Source organism: Theobroma cacao, chromosome 1 (assembly GCF_000208745.1).
Source record: "Theobroma cacao cultivar B97-61/B2 chromosome 1, Criollo_cocoa_genome_V2, whole genome shotgun sequence".
NCBI lineage: Eukaryota > Viridiplantae > Streptophyta > Magnoliopsida > Malvales > Malvaceae > Theobroma > Theobroma cacao.
Window position 1 is genome coordinate 2,810,173 of NC_030850.1, and position 27,547 is coordinate 2,837,719.

At 36.1% G+C, this 27,547-nt stretch overlaps 4 protein-coding genes across 5 annotated transcripts; 1 reads left to right on the forward strand and 3 right to left on the reverse strand.

Annotated features, from left to right (window-relative positions):
- LOC18611154 (nicotinate phosphoribosyltransferase 2) lies at positions 12-5,722 on the reverse strand. Its single transcript, XM_007047241.2, has 15 exons — positions 5,250-5,722; positions 4,707-4,854; positions 4,467-4,586; positions 4,226-4,360; positions 4,075-4,136; positions 3,770-3,845; positions 3,097-3,198; positions 2,414-2,530; positions 2,247-2,305; positions 1,804-1,978; positions 1,526-1,660; positions 1,320-1,418; positions 766-874; positions 358-470; positions 12-261 (listed from the first exon to the last, which is right to left on the reverse strand). The coding sequence occupies exons 1-15, from the start codon at positions 5,399-5,401 to the stop codon at positions 184-186; spliced, it is 1,680 nt and encodes a 559-aa protein (XP_007047303.1). The 5' UTR covers positions 5,402-5,722; the 3' UTR covers positions 12-183.
- On the reverse strand, positions 7,343-10,853 carry LOC18611155 (transcription factor SPATULA). 2 transcript variants are annotated; one of them, XM_007047244.2, is made up of 8 exons: positions 10,415-10,853; positions 10,007-10,111; positions 9,837-9,902; positions 9,665-9,730; positions 8,407-8,718; positions 8,272-8,326; positions 7,970-8,126; positions 7,343-7,848 (listed from the first exon to the last, which is right to left on the reverse strand). In XM_007047244.2, exons 1-8 carry the CDS (start codon positions 10,763-10,765, stop codon positions 7,791-7,793), a joined length of 1,170 nt encoding a protein of 389 aa, XP_007047306.2. In that variant the 5' UTR covers positions 10,766-10,853; the 3' UTR covers positions 7,343-7,790. The 2 variants fall into 2 exon arrangements, with proteins under 2 accessions (XP_007047306.2, XP_017982070.1); XM_018126581.1 differs by having other exon boundaries at positions 10,007-10,132.
- On the reverse strand, positions 14,068-18,208 carry LOC18611156 (probable E3 ubiquitin-protein ligase RHG1A). Its single transcript, XM_018116801.1, has 5 exons — positions 16,730-18,208; positions 15,242-15,292; positions 15,056-15,154; positions 14,830-14,973; positions 14,068-14,679 (listed from the first exon to the last, which is right to left on the reverse strand). The coding sequence occupies exons 1-5, from the start codon at positions 18,206-18,208 to the stop codon at positions 14,548-14,550; spliced, it is 1,905 nt and encodes a 634-aa protein (XP_017972290.1). The 3' UTR covers positions 14,068-14,547.
- Positions 24,612-26,071, forward strand: LOC18611157 (caffeoyl-CoA O-methyltransferase). The gene is made up of 5 exons (XM_007047246.2): positions 24,612-24,764; positions 24,849-24,928; positions 25,036-25,180; positions 25,358-25,489; positions 25,583-26,071. The coding sequence occupies exons 1-5, from the start codon at positions 24,672-24,674 to the stop codon at positions 25,874-25,876; spliced, it is 744 nt and encodes a 247-aa protein (XP_007047308.1). The 5' UTR covers positions 24,612-24,671; the 3' UTR covers positions 25,877-26,071.

Below are 27,547 nucleotides of genomic sequence, written 5' to 3' on the forward strand. Positions count from 1 at the left end.
CCTTGGAGGGAGAAAGATCAATTATTCATTTTATTAAGCATAGAGAAAAACAATGGATTATTAGGGTTAAAGGTAGACAACAATCTGATGCATTAAAGACTGAAGAAGCTCCTCCAACTCCATTGGAATCATTACTTGTTTCTTGCAATTTGTACACTTTCCCATGTCAATTATCTCCGGTTCTCACTGCAGCTCCCCGACAGGCGCCTCGTTGAGCCACAGGAAGTGGATGAAATCATACAGTTTTGCACTTACACTCACCTGTTTGGTGTTAAGAAAATACTTTTATACCAGCAACAAGGTTGACCCCCCACAAAAAATAAAAGGAATATCTGGAAGAAGGTTAGCCTGCAATACCTTGTATGGTGTCGGGTTTAATCTCCTGATGTGATCAGGCCTCATTTGCTCAAGCTGTTTGATGCAATGGTCCCTAATGTCCTTGAGAGCTGGTAACTCTTCTCTAACTTTATCTTCAAGAGGGGATAAAAAGTTTATTTCAGGAAATGTGAATAAACATATTGCTGACAGGCCTCTCTTATGTTCAACAGTAAATTACTCAAATTCAATCCTAAATATGGAGCCTAAGACTGGAAGTGATTCAATATTTAACGTGGCAAGGCAACAGAGATATACTGTTTCAAATGGATTCTTCATGTTCAGCAGAGGTTTGAGACTACTGAATTAATTGGTTCAGCTCCTTGATAGGAGTTGAATTATACTCTTCCATGGTGATTAATTAAAAAATGGATTATTCTTAGTTCCTACCTGACTTCCCATGCCAGTAACACTTCAGAAGCATTTCCACACGCTGTGGTACCACATATGCTCTTTTGGATTCATTAAAAGGGTGACGGCATAGAATACGTTCTCCCACCTGCAAATTTGAAAATAGAGAAAATGAGGTCATTAGACCTAATCATCCATGGATTTAAGTCAATATTGTTGTGGTGCATACCGCTACTAATGGGAGGTGACATAACAGAGAAATGTCAAAGAAGATTAGGTCGGAATCAAAATGAATGAACCAGTAGCTTTAATGATCAATTTTTTATATCCCACAAGTACACTATGAAGTCAATAACTTAAGCATGTATTTAAGTAAAAAGAACAAAAACTCACAGTATCTTTCTATGTTGAATTCTCAGGTTTCTAAAGTTAAAACTAAATCCAAAACTGGCAGCAAAAATCTCTCTGTTCATATGCTCTTAACTACACATCTTATGATACTACAAATGAAAAAGGATGAGAATGTTGGTAACGAATCACTGAAAAGCTTTGCAGCCTACACAAGAAGAGTTATGTGAACTATAAGTTAATACCTTTGGACATGGTTCATTTTCCCCTGTCATTATGTCCACCAGGGAATATCCTTCCTTGCCATATAATCTGTAACATCGTTTCTTGCATGGTATAGAGACCTAGCATTCAAAAATATAAATAAATAAAAGAAGATGAGAGAAGAGATAAGGAAATGCATTATGACAAGAAAGCAAGCTGCTGAAACTTCTTGGCAGCCAGGTCAAACCTTAGACACATCCTCCGACAGCTTGATGCGTGGCTGATTATTGATCTCAACAAGCTTGAAAACACAACCTAAAGCTGCTTGAGCATAGCAAGTGACCAGATAGGTTCCTATCCCAAAACAATCCACCTCGTGACCCTACAGAGAAAAAGGTTTGATCCCTCATGAGTTGATGTGTACAAGAGTAAATCATGCACCATATTGGGGGCACTGTCATCCTGATACAGGCCCTTAAGGAGTCAAGTAAATTATTCAAAAAAACTTTAGTTTAGCTGGACTACCTGCTTGTTTAGTGCGTCCAAAGTTTCCTCATTCAAATCATTACTAGCAGTAATGCTCATCTTTCCAAAACCAGGAACCCCAAATTCTTTCTCAATTGTATGAAAGATCTTGCGGGCTTCGCTAGATAAGTATGCTAGATCACCAGAGTCCAGTCTAATGCCAACTGCTTTGTACCTGCATAAACAAGAAGTCAAAACGTAAATTCAATTTCTCTCTACCCATCAGACAAAGAATACAACTGATACAATCATTCAGCTTGACAATGTAAATTCGTGTTTGAAAGGCATCAGAACAATTGACAAAAAATTAATAAACTGAACATAGGCACAGATAAAATAACCAATGGGAGAAAACAGGAATTATTATAACCCAATTTTCTGCAAGGGAGGAATTGTTCTTATAGGAAAAGAAACTTCTATATGTATAAGCCTTTGAGACATACCCCAAGTCACGAAGTGCCAAAGCAACTGCACAAAAGTTGGGGACTCCACTCCGCATTACCTGGTAAAATGGATGTAGAAACAGAAATTTTAGTGCTGATATATGTTAAGACAAACTAGACTACATCAAATTTGACTTAAAGCTAAAATTCATGGAAGGTGCACTTACATCATATGTATCTACAAGAGCAAGAAAGTTGTTCGGGAACGCCAAGGCATATGACATGAAAGCTGCTAATTCACTCTGATTGGTCTCACCAAAAATGCCACTCAGTGGTTTTGACCACTACAAAAGTATGCACCAATGAGATAACTTAAGGCAGGTGAAGCAACAAGCAATCAACTAGCAGCAATATTACAGAGAAGAGAACAGGAAACAAAAAACATTGATCTCTCTCTCAACCAAATTCGTTATATATTATACTCTAAAGAGTTTCAAAGGAATAAACATTTAGTCTGCCATTCCTCCCACCGATTTCTAGAGTATCGACATAAAGGCAAAAATTGAAGCACCTTTCAAATCTATCTATATATATGGATGCACTTTGGAATTTGAGAACTAAATGCTGCAATAAATGCTTTGCACTTTCTATTATGAACCTTTGTTTTTTTAATGGGTTTTGAGGTTGTGGGCTTTTGGATCTGATATATTGCAATTGTGAGCCACTGGGATTCTTGTGAGAAAAAAAATGTATGCTTCTAATACAAAATTTTGATGAACTTGCTCATGAAGCATAGTTGGGTTTTGGTTAACATTTGACAAAAATAAAAGGGTAGCCTAGTCATCTCTAGCTAGACATGGAAAATACATAAAAATATTTTAAGAAGAAGTTAAAGGACCATTCACAACACCTGTATTTTGCTTAACCATGACTGAACAAGACTGACAAAGTCCTCACAAGTACTTGAACCATCAGAGCTACACAGGGATCTGTCTAGGATCTCATCAGGGCTCTGCAAATTAGAAATTGAACAACCTCATTTTCAAAGAAGCACATTAAACTACAATCAAGACATCATAATATGCGATGCATGAAATGATAACCCATAAGACAATGGTCAAGAGATTTGGGGACAGAAAACCGATAGAAAATAGTAAGCAATTTATCAGTGTCAAATCCAACCCAGTCTCCAAACAGTTCATTTTATGTTGCATGGACCATATTCACAAAAGAGACCAGAAACCACCAACAAAAAAAAGTGTCAATCAAATACCAATTTAGATATAAACACCAAGCACATTATTGGAAACTAATAACTACTAGTCATTAAAAGCTATATACAGATAAAAACTTTAACTGCCACTCAAATCTTGCAGTCACTTCATCCATTTCATACATATATACATAGGTATGACCTCACATTTATTAATATGCCATTAATGTAATCAACAGAAACAAATTTATAGACTATCATACTGGTATAAACTATAGTACATGCCAGTAGTGAGCATACATGCAGAAACTATGCATTAAAATCTTAAGTTAATTGCTATAGATCTTAAAATTTCCCGCAAAATACTGACCATAAATGAGCTAACAAAAGCATGGGAATGTGTCCCACGAAGAGGTATCCCGAATAACCTCCCTGCTGCAACATTGCTGAAAATACAAGGCATAAAAACAGAAACAAACCAAACAAAACATTAGCTTAGATCAAGAATCTACATCAGTGAAGATTTAAAAAAGGAACATAAGCTCTGAATAGCTACCAGATCATGCACAAATACAGAACAAATATTAACTTTACTTCATTCCATCACTTGAGAAACTTGATATACGAAACCACAAAACCAGCGTACTAAAGGCTACAAATATTTCAGCAAATCACCTTGTAGCATCAAAACCTCCCATATAGCAATACTTTGAAGCCCCTATAGCGCCATCAGGTCCCTGCAATTAACATGAATGGAAATCTTTCACAGAGAGAAACTCAAATATTAACACTTCAAATAAGAAAACAAAAAAAAAAATTCATTAACCTGAGCCCGTCGAAGCCCAAACTCAAGCAACATTTTAGAGTTTCCAGCAACAAGTCTATGTCTAGCAGCGTTTGTAGCCACTAAGGATGCAAAATTTACAAGATTCAGAACTGGAGTCTCCAGCAATTGAACCACCTAAAACGAAAAATTTAGATACCAGGAAAAATTAAGATGTAAAACAAAGGAGCCGAAAACTGGTTCTAAACTGATGTGGCAAAAGCATTAGTTAGATGGTACTCACAGCGACTGGCCCTTCAACTCTAAGCAGGGGTACCTTTGGGAAAACAACTGTTCCCTCTGAAATAGCATACACTTCGACATCAGAACAGTCAATTTCTCTTAGATAACTGAAAAAACCCTCCTGTCATTAGCAGAAACAACGAATAAGTTAACCATCCAATATACAGGCACGGTTCACAAAAGAAACAAACTACAACCAGACTATTATCACTTGAATCATCCCCAAAGTAGTTTGCTTTACCTCACATGAACCAGGCAAGCTTTTACGGATGAAGGAGATCTCTTCCTCAGTTAACTTGAAATTAGCAATGAGCTTTATGCATTCTTCCAAACCAGCAAACACTGTAAATTCACCACCAAATGGATTCTTCCGAAAATATAGATCGAACCTGAAAGCATGTTATAAAACGACAGGTTCAGCCGAAACTTAAAACATTCGACTTTCACAATGGAAAAACATCCCATTTTTCATTTTTCATTTCTGAAAAATAACATGTAACTAAATGAAATCAGTTGAATAACTAACTTTCCGAATTTCGGAAACCTGATGTTTTCCAGTAACTAAAATAAACTTAAACTTCAAATAATAAATAAATTAAATAAAAAATTCTACTGAAAACTAGAAAATGTAACTAACTAACCAACTAACTAACTAGCAACAAAGCTCTATTTTTCAATCCGATTCTTCGGTAACCAATCAGAGCATTAGATTAGAAAGCGAGGAAAAAGAAAAGAAAATTATTCACAATGAAATGAAATTAAAAAAGAATAAGTTGAGAGTTACACGGCTCGGTCGTTGTGTTTGCCGGCTTTCCAATAAGCGTAAGCCATGGTGAACTGATAAAGATCGGTTAGAAGAGGAGTGACCATCGGGTTCGTCGGTCCGTCCATGACCCGACCCGCGTTCTCACTCGCCCCGTTCGCTTCCGTCTCCATTATCACTCTTCCCTGGCCTCTTCACTCTTTAGAAAATGCAATCCGTTAATGACTCCTCACTTCGAAACCCGCGTGCTTTAAATATAGATGAGGAAACTGGAAAACAAGCGTGTAGCTCACGAACATTAAAAGGAAAAAAATAAAAAGAAAAAGGAAAGTTGGAGAGATCGTTAGAAGAAATTGAAAGCGCTATTGCTTTTTGAGAGAGAAAAAAAAATTTAAATGATTTGAGTTTAATCTAAAACTAGAAAATAGCAAAACGTAGAGTAGATTTTGGGGTTCGGCAGCTTAGTCAGCCTTTGAAGGGCGGGACGTGCATAAGCCGGAAAGTGTTCCCGGTCTAGGTTTGTTAATTAGCCTCGGCTTTTTTCGTGGACCATATATTTTTCCACCAATTTTTTTATGTTATTTTTTCATTTTTTCTATTTTCTAGTTATGGATGGTATTTCATTTTTTTTTTAATTTTGATAATAAATAAATTTTTTTATCCAAATTAATAAATCATTAATAGAATTCAAACTCATTCATTATAATAAAAGTTTTAAATTGGAATCTTAAAACTAAAATGATAAATTTATTTTGAAAAACTTTTATTTGTGTTTATAGTCGTGGTCATAGTCGTAGTCACGTGCATTCCTCCCTCCCGTCAAACACTCTTTATCTAATGTCAAGCAATCCCATCAACCACGGCTTTGTAAACCATTTTAGAGTAAAATGGTGCAACATGTGAACCATGCCTTTGATTCCTAATTCCCATATGATATTAGGCTTGGGTTTGAACCAAATTCACTCAATTACATTCCAATCTTAGCAACTTTTTCATTTGGTAAGTCAAGGTAGTGGATTCTATCTTTAGATTTTACCTTTTGGGTTTCTTAAGCAAGGCTTTTTTACCAAAAAGAGACATGACATTTCATTCTTTTTTTTTTCCATCCTAAATGAAGGATTTGACGTTTGTGATTGTCTTATGGTTTGTAAACAAATATGCTTGCTAGCAAATATAGACAAAATATTATTATAATTATTATAAGCCTAGATTTAAAATTTCAAAACCAAAGGACTAAAATATTACATTGGGAAACAATAGGAATATGCCCCAAAAAAAATTGGATACGCCGACCGAATATGGTACAAGGCTTTCGCATACACAACACGTAATGACACGAACTATGATATTTTTCTCTTCTTTTCTTGTCTAAAATCTAATTTCTTCCTAAATCAATTAATATTCTGATAAGAGAGTCATTATCTTCATTGTTTTAGTAATATAAATTGACTATGTGTATTTTCAAACAAAGAAGCTTACAAAAAAATTAGATTTTCCCTTTTAGTAATGCAAAAAATACTTTGGAATATACTTACATGTTAGTTCTAATTAACTAATTCCAGTTTATTGGTGATATTATTTGTTAGTACTATATATTATATATGATTTAAATCAATGTCGCTTTGCACTTGTTCAGGTTACAAAAATTTCCTCCGCTAATGTAGAAAAAGCACGTCCAAGCAGAGCTGGCACCAAGTTAGAGGAAGCGTCCAATTCGGCGGCTGGTGACCGTGGGAGACCTGGCCTGTCATTTCATTATCTTAATATATACTGATTTACGGCACTGATTTGCTTTTATAGTTTTGTCATTATTAATGTTGCCATAATCTTTGTTATTGCTGTTATCATCATGATTAGAATTATTATTTCTAGCATAAATGGGAGCTCGTCCACGACTTCATTCCTATCAGGATCCGATGTTAGCAAAGATATAATGTATTTGATTCATCATCTTTAGATAGAATGATAAATTTGAACATTATCTTAATTTTTGAGTTCGACCATGAGCTGTCTTGTAGACAAAAATGCAAATAAAGATACTGGATTTCACCGAATTCCACATTGAAATTTGCTATGGGTTCTTGTGAAGAAATGACAAACATTGAAGGTAGAAATTGTTCAGAACTAAGCCATATTATGATAGATGATTAAAGCATGCCATGTGCCAATATTTAGTTCAAGAACTATGAATTACAATCAGTTTATGAGGTTTTTCAGGTAAATTACATACGAGTAAACAAGAAAATTATGATGGAAAATTATCGGAAAAGTAAGTGGCAGATGCTACATTTACCAAAGAAAAGGGAAAAGAAAGAGTCTACTTCAGTGATCCCGAACAGCTGAGACTATTGCTGTGTTTCTGCTCAACTGCTGCTGGATGTTTTTAAGAGGCAGGTCATTCTGCTCAACTGCTGCTAAAATGTTTTATAAGAGGCAGGTCCAAGACACCACCTTCACTATGGAGGCTTTGTGAGAAATACAAAGGAGCCACAAAACCTGACGGTAGTCATTGCTACACTAAATCCAAAAGGATATTAGAGCAGCATCAGTTTAGCGACTTATTCAGAAATTCGGTTTTTCTATCTTAATGTCATCACTGGAGTCACTTCTTCCCGCTTGCCTGTTAAAGTTTTACATTAAATGACACGGAAATTACATTGTGGAATGATTTTCATGTGTGTGGAAACAGGGAGGGAGGAAAGGAGGGGAGGATTAATTCTTAATCAGGAAAGCCGATTTACCTGGTCAGGTGCGGAGCAAGTACAAGGTCATGTTCCAGAACACTGTTTGGTTGGTCTCTTCCCTTCATGCTTGCATCAAGAGAACTGCTTTCCTTTAGATCAGATTCTCGTGTATCAAAGGGAAGTGAAACTGTACTTGTAGCCCCTGAACCAAATTCTGTTGACAGATGAACATGTGTCAGAATTTCTCTACCATCATTCTCGACAGAGGGATTGGCATGGAAAATGGTATATGAAGCAGAAGCCTCAAGGCTTTTGCCATTTGATCAAGTAAGTATACTATTTTAACCATTTCAGACTACCTGATGTATTGGACTTCAATTGATGATGTGGCAGAATGTCTTCCCTGCAAATATCCTTCACAATCCCTTATATGTAAGATGACTGGTAAGGATTATTCCCCAAACTCTTTATGCATTGTTGCTCATATGACTTACCTGAGTTGGTGTGAGGAGCTGGAAAGGCCCAAACTGGGCCTGGATTGATTCCAAACTGAATGAAGTTTCTGAAGTAATTATCTTTGACATGTTGGGTACCAATGCATGGTTTGAGGAACTGCATTGGTTGGGTAGATCAAAAACAATCTGTGCTGAGGGTTCTTGATTTGCTGGCGCTGTGCCTGAGGCATTCATTGGTAGAGATCCATTGTCCTCCCCAAAGTCAATTCTTGTTTGGGGAAGTTGGATTGGTTGCAAAACTCCAGGCAAGCACATGGGATGCAAGCTTAATCCATTTCTCATTGTTAGCATCTGACGTTTGAAACACGAGGTAAACAAATCAGAAGCAAACTTTTTCTCTCATTGTTTCACTCGTATTTCTGTTTGTTATTAGCAATTCCGCATAGATGATAACAGGATAGATCAAGGCTACAAAACAAAGATCCTGCAGTATATATAACTGAGGTCCACAGAGCCTTTATGATTGAAATTTGACTAAACTAAAGCTATTTATATGTAATATAAAGCTTAAATGCAGTCATATTCCTATGACGTGCTAACCTAATCTTACAACTGAAGAAAAAAGTAGATATTGAAAACCTCAAAAGACAATTCCCTTCCACCCTTTCTCTGATATAATTTGGGCCATGGATTTCTCATTGCTTCTTGTAATATTGTTTGAAACTAGCTTCAATTTCCTATTCCTGAGTCATTTTTAAAGTCAAATTTTACATTTGGCAGCACCTCTAAAACAAGTTTTCAGTGGAATTCTAGCAGCACAATGGGACACTCTGTAATCCTATCATCTTCCCTCAATGTTGTTAGTGGATTAGATAGGCAATTCTTTATGAATGTCAAAGAGCATAATAGACACCCAATTAAGTTTCTTAAAGTTCAGTGTTTTGTTGCTTGTGGATGCCAAATTTCTCTAGACGCACCAGTCTACAATCAAGTTAAGAGTTTTTAACTTAATCATCAACAAGCTAGACTTATTCTTCTGAACATGTTTCACACCAAACCAAAATATGGCAATTTTCAGCTGACTCTAAGACTCACTCAGGTAAGAATCGTGTAATTCTGACGGATTAGAAGGGTTCCTTAATTGGCCCAGCCAGATGCAGTAGCATACAGGCCAAAAAAACCTATCGAGCAAAATAAATAAAGGACAAGTAATAAACTAATACTCCATGCAAAATTCTATCTACATCTCCAAAATCCTCATCACTAGAGAGAGCGGATTCACCAAGCATTAACACACCTGAACTTGAAGCTGAAGCTGCTTCAAGTACTCAATTGCTTCATCCAGCATCGAAGCCTTATCTGTCTGCTATGATGGAAAATTCAATCACACAATACCTTAACCAAATTAGTAATGCCACAAAATAGAAGTGATCAAACAAAAATGGGAGATGAATCTAAAAATGAATTACCTTGTTAGAATTTGGAATCAGGTTTTGCAATGCTTTCATTTTCTCATTAATCCTACTCCTCCTCCTCTGCATAAATCAAAATCCACAAAGAAACAACCAAACAAATCAAATCAATGCTGCCCCACTGTTATAGATTTAAAACAAAACCACAATAAAAAAAAAATACAAACCTTTTCAGACAAATTATGAACCTCTGCAGCTCTACTTCTCTTTGAGGAACTACGAGGTGGAGCTGGCTTTGATGGTGCCTCATCTACCAATGCTTCAAGTCCCTCCTGCTTATGACAACTTTCAAACTATCAAAAAAAAGAAAAACAATTTGCTCAATTTGAATTGTTAAAAAAAGAGGACAAATCCAATTATTATAAAAAATTATATTTTGCTACAAAGAAAAGCATAGAATTTTCTAAGAAAATGAAAATTTCACATTCAAAAAGAGAATCTTGATCATTATTTGTTTCTTCATGTAATCAAATTTTTTCAACGGCATGTAACTCTTTTTGTTAAGATCTTAACCATTGTCTCAGCAACCATACTGATTAAAACAAAGAACAAAAAACCCAAGACCGAATACTTACCTCACTTTCACAGTCATACTCTTCAGCGTCATTAATCTCACCAGCAACTCCAACCAAACCCGACCCTCCACTCCCTCTCCCACAAGAATCAACGGTCAAGAACATCCCTTGCTTCGCTTCACCACCAGCTGGTGCCGGTGACCGTGACAACCGTCGTGGATTCTCAGTTGGACCCTCCAAATAGGCCATCCCAGAGGACGGAGAAGAAGAATGAACTAGAATTTGATGAAGAAGATTGGATATATCATCTGATGCAGAAGATAAACACTTCCCATTATTACTATTGTTATCATTAGTAGTAGTGTAATTATTGTTATAATGAAACATGTTAACGTTATTGTTATCTCCCATTTTTAGCTTCTCTTTTTCAGTTTAAAATGTTTTTTCTTTTCATGTTTTTCGGTTACCGTCTCTTCTGTTTTGGCATTCGGTTTCTTGTACAAAAACAACAGGGAAGCTATTTATTGTGGGCGGGGGAGTTTTACTGAGAAAATAAGGGGAAAAATAAAAAGAAAGAAAAAGGGGATGGTGAAATGTGGTAAAGTGACTGCCGGTGGGGATACTGAGTTTTTTACGGCAAATGATTGGGCTGTCAAACTACAATAGTGACATGTCAAGGTGAGACTAGAGAAATTTTTTACTACAGTGTCAGATGAACTCCCACTCACGGGGCGCACGTGCGGAGCATTAAATCATGGCTTGGTCCTTTAATTACTCAATTGATCAATAATTAATCACACTTCATAATCCGTACAAGCCAATTCTTTTCCCTTTCTTTTTCTTTTTACAACTCTTTTGCGTTTTTTTTGTGTGTTCCGTACATAATTTAGATCTCCTGTCCTAAATCTGTCCCAACAACAACTTCTCTTTGTTTAATTAAAGGTAGTTTATTAGGATAAGCAAAAAGGTTTTAGCTAAATTAGTCTCTAAGCGTCAATTGATGATACCAAGTACTTGTTGCAATTTGAAAGAAGAAATGAAAGGGAAAGAGGAAACATGTTCTTGGCTGGTAAAGCCAAACAAGCCTGAGCCAACTCTCCAAATGAGGTCATCTTTGTAAGCCAGTGATTGCCAGCTGTGATGACTGCATCAACATTTTGATTCAAAATCAGACAAGTCTCAAATGATGGAAAGTACAGCCCCATTTTTTTTCCTTTCTCCTCTCTTGTCCTGTAGTCTCCTTTTCCTTGTCTTCTCTTATCATAATGTTGGACAATGACTTGCAACCTCTCTTGTAAATGTTTATAAATCTTAATTACACCCAAAAACATTTAAATTTAAAATACTTTTTTTTATATGTCTTGGATTAATGGACATGATAAAGTGATAAAACGACTGCTGAAAGGAGCTGGATTGCTTTATTGCTTGGCTGGTTCAGATTCTCTTGCAATTGATACCTTGGAATTTGTTAGAGAGTTTGAGTAGTCATAGATTTGCAGGCTTTCAGAACGTAATCGGTTAATCCCAATGTACTTGCATGGTTCTTTTGCTCAGTTCTCAGTTTCAAGCTGCTAGGTTTTTAGTCACACCACTCACTTCTCACAGACACTGACACAAGCTAAAGAGAGAAAAAGAAAACACAAACTAAACCAGCATTGCTGCTAGTTCAAAATCTCTCATTTATTACTATTATCTTGATGTGTAGTTGATTAGTTGTTGCATGAATTTCACCAGTTTGACAAAGAGGGTTTCCAATGGTTTTCTCCGTTCCCAATGCCTGGAAAACTGATTTCTGGCACAAGTTGGCAAGTTGGTTGCTATTTGGTTAGGCTTAGGCAATTTCGTTCCTTCCAGGATAGAGCTAGACTCCTGTCTACCTAGCCCTCCTGGATCTGACTCCTATGATCATCTGCTGTCATCCTTAGAGGCCTAGGTATTGTTCTCTTGTAATTTTCACTTTTCACTCCTCTCGCACCATGTCTCCAGAGATGTGCTTTATCTGCTAATTTGAGGCTAATTAATCTCATAATCTAATCATATTTGACATACTTGACAAATAATATTCGTTGTGCAGAGTTTATTTGCATCTCAGTTAATGAAAGTGGAAGTAATGATACCATTTATACATGGTAATGGTGGGTGCTAATATTCATGGAACCAAGTACTTTCTTGGGTGCAGGAGTGAAAAAATAGAAAGGTTGCTTGAAAGTTTGAAACAACATAACGTGCAGCGGAGATGGGTTGTGGGGCAGAATAATGATAATAATAATAAAGAAAAAGTTAAAAGTGTTTAAAGTTTAAACAAAAAAAAAAAAAAACCAGACCAGTTCGCAGTTAGCCATGTAAGTGTGTAACTGAAGGTTGGAGACACTTCAACCCCCCCGGGTCTCTGTCTTTTGTTCTTAATGTTGTATTAATATAGTCTTACAATTCAAAGTTTGATCAGAGGATCAGAGCACTCCCAATCTGTCCCTTTCACTGTCTCGTCCGACCAAACGTCACCTTAACCAGGACCACTAATTATTTTTTTCCCCAAATATTTTTCAATATCTTCCACCAGCCTTTTTTACTTGTCTTCTTACGTGTCGTACTCCCATTCGTCAAATAGATCGCGTATCCAACCCCTCCTGAGTCTACTACCCTACATGCGGGACCACCAGAGTATCTCCGTCTCCATCATCGACGTCTACATTGAAGGATCAAAAAACATCCAGACACGGCAAGTCAATACTGGACGATCATTATATCTATATTGAAGTGGGGTCCATGGAGGGTTGGATGTGGACGTGTCAAGTGGATTGGGTGACTATGCATAGGGATGTGAATTGATCCAACGGTGGAGGATTTTTGGAAGGGTCAGTTTTCGAAAGGGAAGACGATTTGATTGGTGAACAGTGAACTTAAGGGAAATCGTATGTTCCCAAGGTTGTTGGATGCACGTGTCATATCCTGGTTTCTGTATCATAAATAATCTGTTTTTTGATGGTGATGGATGGTAAGATGACGGCTCCTGATTCAGGAAGGTGTGCTCTTGAGTACTTTATATGATTTGCCGCGTTGCTTCTTTGGGCTAATGGCCCAATTCGAATGTTGCGGACCACAGACCACATTCTTTCCAAGTAGAATGATGGTTCAGGGTCCAGACCTTTGTTTCTGTTCATCTATCCAATATACCATCGATGGTCGGGGAAATGAGAGGACTAAAAGGTTGTGATTCAGTTGAAAACCAAATAGCTGCCCTGCAACAAAAGTCGACTGCCACCAGGAATCAATAATCTTTTAGTATTTTATTTTTCCTAGTACCAAAGTCCAAATTTTGGTACTATTTGATCTGCATGCTGCCTCAGTGTCCACTGAAAACTTCCAGCGTTGGCTAGCATTGTCCTCCTAGGTGCTGCACCAACATTTTGAAAACCCAAGGAAGAGCCTAATCTGGGTGTGGATGGGGCCTATACTTGTACATAATTTTGCAAATTGTAATAGCTTAATGATAACTTGTTTGTCTTAGTTAAAGACCAGCCGTGTCATATGTGAAATATGTCAGACAATTCTGGGCTTAGGCCTCTATGTAAGGGCCGATGGGCTGGAAGAGCCGAGCTGACCTGCCCAGCCTCATATAAAATGAAATGTCGCCATAACAATTTCGTATTTGAGTATACCAGCCAAATCTTCAAATAACTTGCAAAAAGAGCAATACCAAATTTTTTCCCCAAAAGATCGAACATAACATAGATGGATAATTCAGAAGGTGCAAAGTCAGTCTTAACTAACTCAAAACCATCAGCTTTTCACTACATTAATCCAAGAAGCTTGGTGATTCTACAGAGGTTTCGTTTCCCTCATCTCTACAAAAGAGCCGTTTTTTTCCGAGTTCATTCAATTGTAAAAGCAAATTTTGAAAACTAAAATTTATTTCACAGCTCCCTGGCCTTGGAGGATGTGCTCTCATGCCAGCCCAGCCTGAAAAAGCATCCACCTTGTGGAGAAAGGAAAGAAGAGTATGAGAAACTGAGGTGTCTCGTTCTCATAGACTTGGCTGTTGCTAACATGAAAACCTGTGAAATGAAGGGAAGGAAAAGTAAATAAACAATCATTCTGAAGATACTGAGGCAATGATCCATAGGCAGCTCCATAAAATCAGCGTATGATCTTTTGTCAGATCAAAAGGAGGCGTCAGAATGGTGATCCTGCTCTCAAATAGCCAAAGCTGTCTTTTTGCATATGGGGCATGAATTCTTCTGCACAAGCCATTGCTTAATGCAATTGAAGTGAAAGTCATGACCGCAATCTAGCTTACCAAGCTCTTCTCCATTAACATAGTCCTCCTATAACAGGTTCCAAGCAAAGTAAAGTGGAAATTAGTTTTAGTTATCAGCGTCTATATATAATCCATCCGAAGAATGCATAAGAGTAAATCTAATAAAATTTCACCTTTACACCTATTCCCGGAAGAAAAAGAGATGAGGGGATCCTACCTGACAGATACAACATGGTTCAGCTTCTACTGTAGGTCCAGTTGTGATGGACAGATATTTTCTCCTCCTCAGGTTGGCCATAATAGCTTCATCGCTCAGCCCAGTGCAAACGCTCCCCATTTGCTCTTCCAGTTCCAGTAGTTCCTAAAGCCAAGAATTTTTATTCAGGATGAAATCATAGAAAAATAAAGGAGGAGACATCCTGAAAGAAAGATTAATAGGTTACCTCATAGGACATATTGTCAACATCAAGGCGCATAGCATCATGAACATCTGGCGCCCCAGGCACACCATACAAAACTGAACGATCGATTACCATGACATCCTGGCATACCACCATTGGTGCAGAACTGAAGTTAAGCCTTGATATGGCAGCTTTAAATATAAATAAAAATGAAAGCTTCGATCTTACCTCAAGTCGTAAGCCGCCAGCCCTACGAACAAGTCCCAAGGCATTGCGAACCTGTTATGGCAAAAATAGGGGGAGTTAAAGCTTCTGAATTTAGTGATTGTTAGCAGCCAATGAAATAATCTAAATACAAATACAAATGAGAATACTAAACAATAATGAGTATTTAGGTCTCAAATACATTTCGAAAACCATCTATTAGCATCTTCTCACGTTCCTTTTGCAATAAAAGAAAATAATATAATCACTCTTTTCGGACTGAGAAATTATAGTAAATTTATTAGCTCCACGTAACCTGCATGCTATAACAAATTTTAAACTTTAGAGATAAAAGAATTATAGTGGCATATCATATCAAGTAATGGAGAAAGAAAGGGTAGAATTACGAAAGGGCTCGGCCACTCAAAAAAGAAACTAGTGGCTTCAAATCAACTATTAGATCTCGAACTGAGCGTCTCAACTTCTAAAAGACTTCTGAGATTATACTAAGTTCACAACTTATAAAATTCTAAGCGGTGCTATTACATCCAAAAAGAATTAGCTTGATTAACGAAATCACCTAACTTCTAGCACAACCTCTTGATTAGCAAATAGCAACCAAAAAAACCTTATATCCCTTCTTCTCGTGAACCACACAACACAGGCCGTCTACTACCAATCAATCTGCCACTCAATTTCTTCAAAACGCATTCCCACGAGCTCAAAGAAGCCAGACCTTCCTTCCATTCACATCCTGCGACTTATAGGACATTCTCAACTACCTCCAACCCAACCAATCTGAATATAACGTCCTCTTTCTCTTCTTGAAAAGTCAATACCAATTTTCTGCTAATTTCCCAAATTTCATCTGCTTCCTTGATTAGCACTAAATTTCTTCTTTTGAAATCAGCATCTAACACTGAGCCACCCTCCTTGTCCTTTGATATCCTACCATCCGTATCCATGTCTCTACCCATACTTGCTCTACCCCTCCTTCTGCCACTCGAACCTGTCCTTGGAGTCACCACTCTCAAATTCCTCACTGCTTCCTTGTTTCCCCTTATTCTACCCTTTTTCCCTGAACTTTTGCTCTTTCTACTTTCTGGGAAAATTTTCTTAATTTTAATCCTCCCTTGCTTCCTTCCCACTTCTCCTCAATTCTTCTGCCTAGTTTTTCATCCTTTTCTTCCTCAAAGTCCATCTGAATAATCCTTCCGCTCTCCTGCTTTCCTTCATACTCTCCATACAAACCATTCTCCTTCTCTAATTTTTCCATCTGGCTTCCTATTTCACCATCCTTGATCCCGTCTTTTTTCTCTGATTGTGGAAATACATTCTCAATGACAGGACTTTCCCTAACATCAACAACTCTAAACTCTCATTTTTCAGAAACGACTTATTATTTTGCATTCCCAAAGATTTAATGTACTGGACAACGCATTAGCATAATTTTCATAGAAATATATAAACGGGGGATATATATAGTCGAAGAATACAGTCTATTGATCATACCTCGGATACCAGTCTACTTCTCCTTTGAGCAGCAGTTTGAGATGGTGCTGTAGGTGACACTTCAGAATGACGACCAGCCTGTCTCTCAGTTCTCGATCCCAACCTCAGAGGAACCTGGGCAGGCCTGGCATTACCACCTCTCACTAAAAGGTCCATATCTCGCACAGCAGGAGAAGCCCCAGAATGTATTGGGCAGTAATTCCCCTGCCTCCAGGCCTCAGAGCGATTGACAATCTCTTGCAATCTTTGTGCATATTCAACCATATTTGGTTGAGGGGACCTTATGGAAGAAGTTGGTAGAATCTCCATGGCTGAACAGGATTGGTTTCTCGAAGAGGAGGCAGTGTTTCCAAGAAAGTTTGCATTCCCACTGGCCAAGTTCAGGTTTCCTGGCATGTTTGGCAAAGGAATCATCATATTTCTACTGTTGTTTGTTAAGTTCTCTTCCTGACCGAAAGCTTCTCTTGAAGGTGAGATCGATGACGAAGCACCCCATGACATGGTTGGCCCATTCCACTGGGAAGGTTGCGGAAATAGCCACGAATTAGAGACTTGTGCAATGGGCTGCATGGCTGGAGTTACCGAAACTGGCGTTGGTGCTAAGCTTGTATTTTGAAAGCGGTCAAATGGAGAAAATACTGCTGATTGACCAGTTGTTTGTACTTGTACATTAGAATCGATTGAGTTCCAGGGCGACAAGTTTGCTGGTGTAGGATTTTGTTGGCCTGCAGTTCTTCTCAAACGGATATTTCTTTGAAAGTTGTCTACTTGTGCAGCCTCATTTGCAATTTGATGGACGTTAGAAGGTGTTGGCAGAGCAGCTACAAGTCCTGCTGAATGACTGCTATTCAGGTGATTATTAAAGGAACTAGCTGCAGTTAAGCTGCTAAAGGCATTATTTTGGGCAGTAACCGTAACAGCTGGCTGCTCAAAATTACCAGCTTGCTGTGTGGAGCTTGAATTATCACCAGAAGAATATTCAGGCGCCCTTCTTTTGCATAAAAGCCTTCTCCGGCCATCCGCCGGAAGACCCTCTCTGCTGATATTTTCTTCTAAAACATATCCCGCGATTCCAGAATAAATCATGACCGGGCTTGAAGAACTACCGGAAGGTGGGATGCGATCACCAGCTGCTGCTCCTGCTGTGAAAATGTTTAAGGATAAGTGTGGCCCATTATCCTGATCCTGACTTGCTTCAATTCTATTGCCTTCATCTTCATGTGCAGCATTCAAGTCTAAGTTGGGCTGGACAGGACCAGAATTGGCTTGCCCTGGCAAAAATGATGGGCCAATTGGGCCACGCTCAGTACTGACAACATTACCCGTGCTCAACCTAACGTTCTCTAGGTAAGGGTTAAACCTTTGACCACCAGTCTGATCACCAAGAGGCGAAAGCCAAAAATCATCACCTAAGAATTGACGGAAACTGACATGGTTTGGAGTATCAAGACTAGAACTGGATTGACCATTCCATCTCATAGAAGTATGTCCATCGTGAACTGAAGCATTAGGAACTACATTATGCTCATCAGATCCAAGACCACCATTGAGGTAAAAGTTTCCTGAAAAGGAATTGGAGCTGCTGCCTTGACCATGCATTATGGCCAACAAGTATATATTACCTTCAGCGGTAAGTTATCACGAGAAGAAAGCCCCCCCAGGGACCTGAAAACAAATGACCCAGAATTGATTTAGAAGCAGTGTAGCCTGATTTTATCGTTGTCCTATTGCAAGGTGACGATGTAATATATGCAGGTTTAAGATAACAGTAAAAGAAAGGAATTTATAAAAATACAAATGCAAAGGTAGTTTTCGTTGCAGATGTGACTGATATATACACTGCACAGTAACACATGAAGATTACTAGTTTTATCGATGTTCAATTTCCTAACTATTACAAACTTTCCGGATCTTCTATGTGCATTAATTTCTTTCTTTCCTTGCTCTTCCTCTTGAAACATTTCAATTTAACCTACTTCAACCCAAACTAACCAGCTTCCCACTTATGCCTAGATACTATCATCAGAAAGACTTGATGCTCCATAACTAGAATTCATTACCAAAATTTTACTTAATATTTCACATTATGCAGAAATAATTAACAGGATTGCATGTTTTTTCTGCTTAAAGATGAAAAGTAGATAAAAAGAAGAGCTACATGATATGTCGTCAGGTATAGAAAGAATAAGAAGATTCATAATTAGGTAAAAACATGCTATAGCCTAAAAGGCAATGACATACTGCAGTTCCAGTGCAAATGATCTTACTAATATTTACATGCATGCAACCACGTCTGAAGTAGTCGATTCGACCAGTAGTTCATAATCCTTCAGGTTCAAATCGTAAGGCTTTTTAAATTACTCTTATTGCTGTTATAACTAAACCCTGTCAACCTAGGATATAATATGGTAGGGCTTTCTGGTTTATGAACAGTTCTACCCTACTTGACCAATAAAAGTGTCAGGATAAACAAGGAAGAAGTACTTAACCCCTAGAGTAAAAAGGAATAATACAGTCTGGAAAAAATGGTTGGCAAGAATGAAAAACCAACCTGGTTTTCCAGTCATCATAAAAATATGATTAAACAACTAACTGTTCAATCTACACACTAGAGTGCTGAATGTACTCACAAACATGATTGTCCACTTTCAAACAGAAATTGGAATACATATAACAGTAGAAAGCGATAGAAATTAGATGTATTATTGAAATAATGATCCTATCAATGTTGCTGAGGCCAACTCACTACATTCTAAACAATCTAGCCTCAAATTATGATCAAGTCATATGCAAGCAGGCTATACAATTATAGGGGTGCTACGTACATTGTTAGTGTAAAAAATGTTACATGTCCCTAGCTTTACTTGTGCTGAGAGTATTACAGCCTTCAATTCACAAACTTAACTGAGGAAAATTTCATTAAGCAAAAACTTTAAATATAAAAGAGATAGTTGGTACCATGAGAAAATCACACCATGATAATATAAACATAACTTATGTGATCATTCACAAAAGTTCATATCTCAAAATTCAAAAACTTAATATCAAATTGGGAGTCAATAAAATATCAATAAAGTGAGATTTTGTGCATGAGTGTGCTTGTTGAATAGTGTAACATAAATTATTAATCCCAAGCTACAAAAAGAAAAAGAAAGAGTTTTTCTTGATTTTATTAACGGACTTCAGATAAATATGATTATAATCAAATTATACCACATAAAATCAAGTATTAGAATGAAGCAAAATCAAAGGGATATGTATTACCCCCAAGCTTCGTCGTAAAGATCTAGCCCCTTGAACCACAAACAACTAAATGTTTGATATAACGCTTCATAGATATGTATGGACACAGATCAACAAAACTAAGGTAAAGGCAAGAAAAGGGAGGAAAAAGAGAGTGAAGATAAACTTCCAACTCGGGCTTGGTTACAAAGATCTAGTAATCATAAACAATAAGAAATCTTCATAGTCATCACTCATTACAAGAATTTAAGAGAAGAAGGAAGAGAAATGAAATATAACGAATGACCGACATCCCTCCATGAACATTCCTAAAGATCTTACCTTAAGCTGTAAACAATTAAGAAAATTTTTACAAAAAGACTTCATAGGATTGTGAGGGGGCAAAGCTCAAGGATGCAAACAAGATCAACATACATTCTTCATTGTCAAACATAAAGCTTAGCTGATAAACATCCATTAATGGCATATCAACCCCCATTTTGTTTTCTTTCGTTTTGAGGAATCAGCACTGATTGAAAGAATGGTTTTTCTTGTGACATCTCAAAGAACTGCGTTTGACTAAAATCAATTTGCACTGGTAAGTAACACCACCAAAAATCAAAGACCTGTAGACTCAATCCAAATTAAACAAGCAACAAATTAAGGATGGAAAAAGGGCAGATTTGAAAAAAAAAATAATTTGACAAACAAAATCTGAATTTTTGGACAGTACGTAAAACCAAGCCCTCAACGAGTCTCAACTCTTGAACAAAACAAAATAAAAAAACAAAATTCCTAGGACATCATGAAACCAAATCCCAATTCAGAACAAACACAAAAGAAACATATAAAAAAGATTAAAACCCTCTGACTTGACACAAAAGAAGAGCAAAGAAAAGGGTCTATACCAAAGTGATGAAGACAGGCGGTAGTGAAGCCTGTAGCAAACAGACACAATTCTGTAACCACCCACAGATTCTTTTTATGTGGTTTTTTTTTTTTTTGTCTTTCTTCTTCTTTTATTTTCACTCAAACTTACCTATGACTTTTTGTGCAATGTGACAAATGCAAAACAAATGCTTTATATCGTCTCATACAAGAGTGAAGAGTTTTAAATTGAGGAGGTATTGCATGTTTTGGGAGATGTTTAAGCGAATTTTCCAATGAAAGATCATAATTATAAAGGAAAGAAGAGACAACTATGGCAGTAAGCAGGTGTCTTTGTTGGCCGCTGACCAATTGGATACTCTGCATCTGACAGTCTTTCAACGGCTAAGCCTCGTGTCAACCCTTTCTCTGTGTATCTACTGTTTTTCTTTTTTCTTTTTTTCCCTTCTTTAATCTTTATTTATGTGCGATCTCTCTCAATATTGCAATATTTTGCAAATGCAATAACTCTCTCCTTCTATATCTGTGGATTTTTATGGTAACATAACTTGGCTCTTTCACCATAAGCCGCCGTTTCCTTTTTGGATGGTTTTTTCCTTCTTAATCCTCATTCTTCCTCTCTTTCTCGTTTTCTGTTTCACTCCTTTCTTGTGCCGTTGTGCCTATTTGCTGCCTTCAAAACTTGCCTTAATGGACGACCTTTTTATATAGTAGCTTCTTTTTTTTCTCATTTTATTAGTAATTTATTTTGATCCTTTTTACCAAAAAAATAACTTTGTAGGGAAAAACATAATTGCCTAATAAGGGGAATGTGCAGAAGCATGTTGTTCACCTTTTCATAATGTGTCTAATCACACCCTTTCTCTCTAGATTTCTAAAAGCTAATGATTAAGAATTTGTTAAGAAAGATCTTTTTATTTATCAATAAGCATATATCTGTAAATATACATATTGGTTTATAAAAAAAAAACATAAACACATATGCTTCTTACTGTTAAGTTTATCAAAATCTGTATGATCATTAATTATTCTGTTATTTCAAGTACTTTTATGCTTAATTAATTATAAGCTATTTTGTTTCAATATTTTTCGGTGTTCATAAAGGGGACATTATTTAATTTTTTATATTATTTCATAATTATTTTTAATTTATATAGATGTATGTGTGTATGTGTGTGATCAATAAAGAACTCATTTATCATTTATTATTGTTGAACAAAAGTTGATTTTGAATTGAAGAACAAATCTTCCATTGTTTGGGTATTTAGTCTTCCAACAATGGCATTTCGGCCAAATGCATGTATGGTTGGATTAAAAGTTTAAATTTCGATATTTAATCCAACAATCAAGTCCTAAATTGAATTTTATCTTTTGAGGGAAAAAAATCTCTTGACCTTAAATACTAGTAGCACAATTTTGCTATCAAGCTTACATTTCATTAGTTTTGGAAATTAAAATTGAAAAATGGATAGAGCAACCCCTAACCAAAGGGAAAATGGAAATAACCAACGAGAAAAAGGCCACCCGTTTGTATGCTAATACATTTTTTTTTTTTGAAAAGTATTTTGTATACTAGTACCTAATTGTAAAATGCTTGAGATCATTTTGTTCCTTTTAGTTTGGCCTGAAGAAGTGTATTACACATTAATTAAAACTTATTAGTACTGTTAGTCTCCCTTAATTCCTTTGAATTTATCCTTTCAACCTATGCAATGGTGGGATATATATATAGGAGCGAATGTAATTCAAAGGACTATGGGGTCATGGACTCCTCAAAAATTTTAAAGTTATTTATTTATATATATATATATATACATATATAATATTTTAAAATAATTAATATAAATAATTTTTATTTAATATATTATTTTTCTTGTTTTTTCTATTATTATTATTATTATTATTCATTTTTATTCAATTTGTTTATATGTTCATAATTTTTATAGTAATTTTTTTAAAAAAAAATTTCTACAAACCATTAATCATGTTTTTCTTTCTTTTTTTTGTTATGTAAGTTCTATCTTTTATTTGTTATGTTTTTTTCTGTTATGTGAATTTTATTTTTTATGATTTTATTCTTTAAAAATTAAAAAATTATAATGTAATTCTCAAATATAAATTATATCTTACACTGTTGATTGTTGCTTAAAATTTCTTTAATGTATAATTTTTTTATTAATCGTTATTGATAAATTAATTCGTTTTATTTTGACTCTATTGGTTTCTACAGCAATTATAGAGAGAATCTTTTCAATAAGAAAAATTATGAAAATAAGACTTTTGAAACAAAATAGATAATGAGATTCTTACAAATAATTTAATTATTTATATTGAAAAAGAAATTATTAGCTTTTTCAACATAGAGTTAATAATTGGTTATTTAGAATTAAGGAAATAAAGTCAAACACAACTTTTTCTAAAAGATTATTATAAGTGTTTCTTTTCTTATTCCTTTTGATTTGCTTGTTATATAAAATTATTATTAATTATGAATCTTTTGATTTTTTTGTTAAATTCAAAATATTAATTTTAAAAATTTTTAACTCTTATTTTTCTTTATTATTGACTCCTAACAAAATTTGACTAATATATATATATCAGTCAAATATATATATATATATATATTAATTTTAAATATATATATATATATTGACTAATATATATACAGCTTTTCAATTTTTAACTCCACTCATATATATATATATATTGGGGGTATAAGAATTCACCGTCACACTTCTAAGAGAAGACAGTGAGAAAACAGCACACGGCTTCTAAGAGAAGACAGTGGAAAAACAAACAAAAGACAAAGAAAAAATTATTATACATAATGAAACTGTAGAAAACGGCTGTGATTAATAATATTATTGTTACAAGACAAAGAATAATCAACTGATAAAAGCTTATAGGAAAATTGTTAAACTAATGAACATGGACAAATAGTTTTAGTTCAATTTACATGTAGCGCATGCCCTATTCGAACCTCCGAATTCTGATCTGATTTTGCCTTCTCCATGGTTCCTCGAGGAACCATAGGAACCATCCATCCTTTTGTATTATGACACCAGAAAGCGTTGAATTGCTTGGTGTGGGGTTTTCGGGACCGACAAATTTATGTGGCTTGGTGTGCTTAGACTTGGGGGTCAGACATTTGGGACTCGAAGGAAACTATCTGGGAAGCAACCTAACCAACTAACAAATTGGTAGCAAGGGATAAGGCAAAAGGCTTGGATTAAGTTAATGGGCAGGGTAGGTATGACCTAAGCTTCTATTTATTACTTGATTATTCTATTGCAGAACCTAATTAAATATGAAGATCAATGTAGAAGATGATTTAATCTAAGCTTCTGTTTATTAGTTGATTATTCTATTGCAGAAACTAATTGATATATGAAGATCAATGTAGAAGATGATTTTACCTGTGCTTTCTGTTTCTCTTGTTGCTAATCGGAATTATACTGCAAGTAAAGTTTTCATGTAAAAATGTTACTACGATAAAAGACATGTGATTAAAAACTAAACAAATTGTAGTATAAATTATTTATTATTGTTTAATTAACAAAGACAGATTCCTGAGAGAAATCCGGGTTTGGGTGGGAGGCATTACATAAAAATAGTCAAGAAGGTTGGGGGTTGGTTAGTGGGTCCCAGGAGCATAGTGGCTCCAACTTCCCCCGATGGGTCTTTTCAGGCTCCATGGTTCACCAACTCCCTACCGTGTAATCTTGTTGGACTGTCCAAGTTTTCTTCTATAAATAAAGCTTCTCATTGAGCTCCAAAGCAGCAGCAAATCTGCAGCAATAACACAAAGAAAACTAGAGAAATTACCAATATAATGGCTCCCACTCAGGAAGGACAGCAAAACCAAGCTGGTAGGCACCAGGAAGTTGGCCACAAGAGTCTCTTGCAGAGTGATAATCTTTACCAAGTAATTATCTCTATTTTCACAAATGTGAAGAATGTATTTGTGTTTTCCTAGCGTTTTAATTTTGTTTCTTTCTATTTCTGGCAGTATATACTTGAAACCAGCGTTTATCCGAGAGAGCCTGAACCCATGAAGGAGCTCCGGGAGCTGACAGCAAAACATCCATGGTGAGATTTTTAGGCCTGAAATCTTGTTCACTTTATCTCTGTGGCTTGGATATTTATGATGAAATGAAATTTAGTCAAATTGAAAATTTTTTCCCCTGATAAAACAGGAATATCATGACTACATCAGCTGATGAAGGACAATTCTTAAACATGTTGCTCAAGCTTATCAATGCCAAGAACACAATGGAAATTGGTGTTTATACTGGCTATTCTCTGCTTGCTACTGCCCTTGCTCTGCCAGATGATGGCAAGGTAGCTAAAACATAGTTATGCGTCAAATGAGACAATAACAAATTCAATGCATCTCAGCCAACTAACTATTAGTCCTTAAAAGAGATTTTATTTGCCTTGGCTTCTCTTTTCTTGTGGTTTTCTAGGATATAATAATAAACAAAGAGGAAATAATTCCTGCTTAATTCAATTTTTCAGATATTGGCTATGGACATCAACCGCGAAAATTATGAACTGGGTCTACCAGTCATCCAAAAAGCTGGGGTTGCACACAAGATTGACTTCAAAGAAGGCCCTTCTCTTCCTGTCCTTGATCAAATGATTGAAGCTGTAAGTGCAAAATCCTCCAAGAATGCATCCTCAAACATAACTAAATTTGATTAGTTAACACAAACGTTAACATTTTTAATGTATAAATTGCAGGGAAAATATCATGGAACATTTGATTTCATCTTTGTTGATGCTGACAAGGATAACTACCTTAACTACCACAAAAGGCTCATTGAGCTAGTGAAGGTTGGGGGAGTCATTGGCTATGACAACACCCTATGGAACGGGTCTGTGGTGGCACCTCCTGATGCACCGTTAAGGAAGTATGTGTTGTATTATAGGGATTTCGTCTTGGAGCTCAACAGAGCCCTGGCTGCTGATCCAAGGATTGAGATCTGCCAACTTCCTGTTGGCGATGGGATTACTCTGTGTCGCCGCATTAGCTGATCAATCTAAGCGGGCTTAAGCAATTGCTAGCACGACAAGGGTGCGGCTAACTAAGTTTACTTGTCTTCAGTTAATATCCTGTTGTATATTGCTGCTATTTTGATGTTTTATGGATTCTCTGTAATAATTTTCACCGACCAAAATGTTAAATGTTACAAAACATAAGAAGACTATTTTGCAAAGCAGTTTGCACAAGGATCGTTTTCTCATCTGTGCATGACCGGAGGAATCATTTTCCCAAGAAACTGGACAAAAGGGCAGAAGTCCCTTGGCATTCAATGACTGAATTTTCATACATTTCATTTTTATTAAGATCCCCAAATTATGACATAAACTACAGAAAATCACCAACCCGGTAGTTGTCATGGAGCCATCAAGCAATATATCTAATCATCAAGATATTGCTTGGCATAAGAAGGGATCGTGTCATGAAATGTTTAACCAATATCACTTTCAATATAAAACCTAACTTTGATGGGTACAGTTTCCTACACCAGATGCAATCACTATAGTTAAGTAATAGGCAATGACAAATTTTTCTTGATATAGGAAAATAGACTGAACCAATTAGCCTGCAAGGAACTCTAACTATTTCCGAAGTCAACCAAGAACTAACTGCCAGGGGCAGCAGGAAAAGCATACTTTCACAACAAGATATCAGTAATCCCCTAAACATTGTCATCTGTGGAGATTTTGTTAACCAAGAGATGCTGTGAAGCAAAGGCGGTAAATCTTTTACAATTGAGGCTAAAATATTCCTTCCACCTCCCCCACACCAACTGTTCTTTCTGGCCTCCAATTCTGGTTGGCTATTGTCTTTAGGACTTTATCTTTGGGAGAGGATCTGTTTTAATTCAGCCTGCATTGCTTAACATTTGGCAGAATGTTTCTGCCTTATCAATCTCTTAAATGCTTTAAACTCATTCAACAACTGATGACATGAACTTCTGTTTGGACAATGAAATTAGAATATTTTCTTGAACACGCCAGTTCATGACAAAAAGGACAAATCGGTCGCCAAAGCTGGATAAATGGATAATGCTATTGAACTTACAAAAAAATTTAGTTCAAGTTGCAGTAATGTATATGCCCCTTTGCCTAAGCCAAAGATTTCCAATTCTCATCTGTTCCTTGAGGAACATCAATTTATGAAATATAAAATTAAATATGGAAATTTCTGGGGAAGGGTTTTTGAAACTGTCATGTCACATCATATAGTAGATAATGTCACTCACCACGGGTCAGCCATTTTTTCCAACTTAAAATACTGAAATGATGGCAAGTACATTAGGATATGACTCAAACACAGATCTTACTATTTTGAATATTAGAGTTAAATTAGAAAAAAAAAACTTTTTTTTTTTGAAAGGCAATTAGAAAAACAACTTGAACTTTAAATCCCCATTTTAGGAGGTAAGGCATTAAGATATGGTTTCAAGACCACGGCCTTTGAGTTAAATTACTCCCTTCTGTTTGACCTGATCAGTTACTTCCTTAATGTATGACACCAATGTAAAGTGCAAAAGGAATTGTACTTATTAAGATACCAATAATTGCGATGACTTATCCAAAGGTTTGATGGGTGCACATTGCACAGTCAACGGGGTGGAATGCTTGGCAGCATTGGCATAGCCCTCGAGAGTTGTCAAAGAGTTTTTTACAGAGCAGCAG

Coding starts and splice junctions, on each gene's coding strand:
- LOC18611156 (XM_018116801.1), bottom strand. CDS start 18,208: ATGAGATGGAATGGTCAATCCAGTTCTAGTCTTGATACTCCAAACCAT. Junction 15,293..16,729: donor GAAGTAGACTGGTATCCGAG/GTATGATCAATA, acceptor TTGCCATAACAG/GTTCGCAATGCCTTGGGACT. Junction 14,680..14,829: donor AACCATGTTGTATCTGTCAG/GTAGGATCCCCT, acceptor AACCTGTTATAG/GAGGACTATGTTAATGGAGA.
- LOC18611155 (XM_018126581.1), bottom strand. CDS start 10,765: ATGGGAGATAACAATAACGTTAACATGTTTCATTATAACAATAATTAC. Junction 9,731..9,836: donor TGATTCCAAATTCTAACAAG/GTAATTCATTTT, acceptor CCATCATAGCAG/ACAGATAAGGCTTCGATGCT. Junction 7,849..7,969: donor CTTGCTCCGCACCTGACCAG/GTAAATCGGCTT, acceptor AAACTTTAACAG/GCAAGCGGGAAGAAGTGACT.
- LOC18611157 (XM_007047246.2), top strand. CDS start 24,672: ATGGCTCCCACTCAGGAAGGACAGCAAAACCAAGCTGGTAGGCACCAG. Junction 24,765..24,848: donor AGAGTGATAATCTTTACCAA/GTAATTATCTCT, acceptor TATTTCTGGCAG/TATATACTTGAAACCAGCGT. Junction 24,929..25,035: donor CTGACAGCAAAACATCCATG/GTGAGATTTTTA, acceptor CTGATAAAACAG/GAATATCATGACTACATCAG.
- LOC18611154 (XM_007047241.2), bottom strand. CDS start 5,401: ATGGAGACGGAAGCGAACGGGGCGAGTGAGAACGCGGGTCGGGTCATG. Junction 1,979..2,246: donor TTGGCACTTCGTGACTTGGG/GTATGTCTCAAA, acceptor TTGTTTATGCAG/GTACAAAGCAGTTGGCATTA. Junction 262..357: donor TAAACCCGACACCATACAAG/GTATTGCAGGCT, acceptor AACACCAAACAG/GTGAGTGTAAGTGCAAAACT.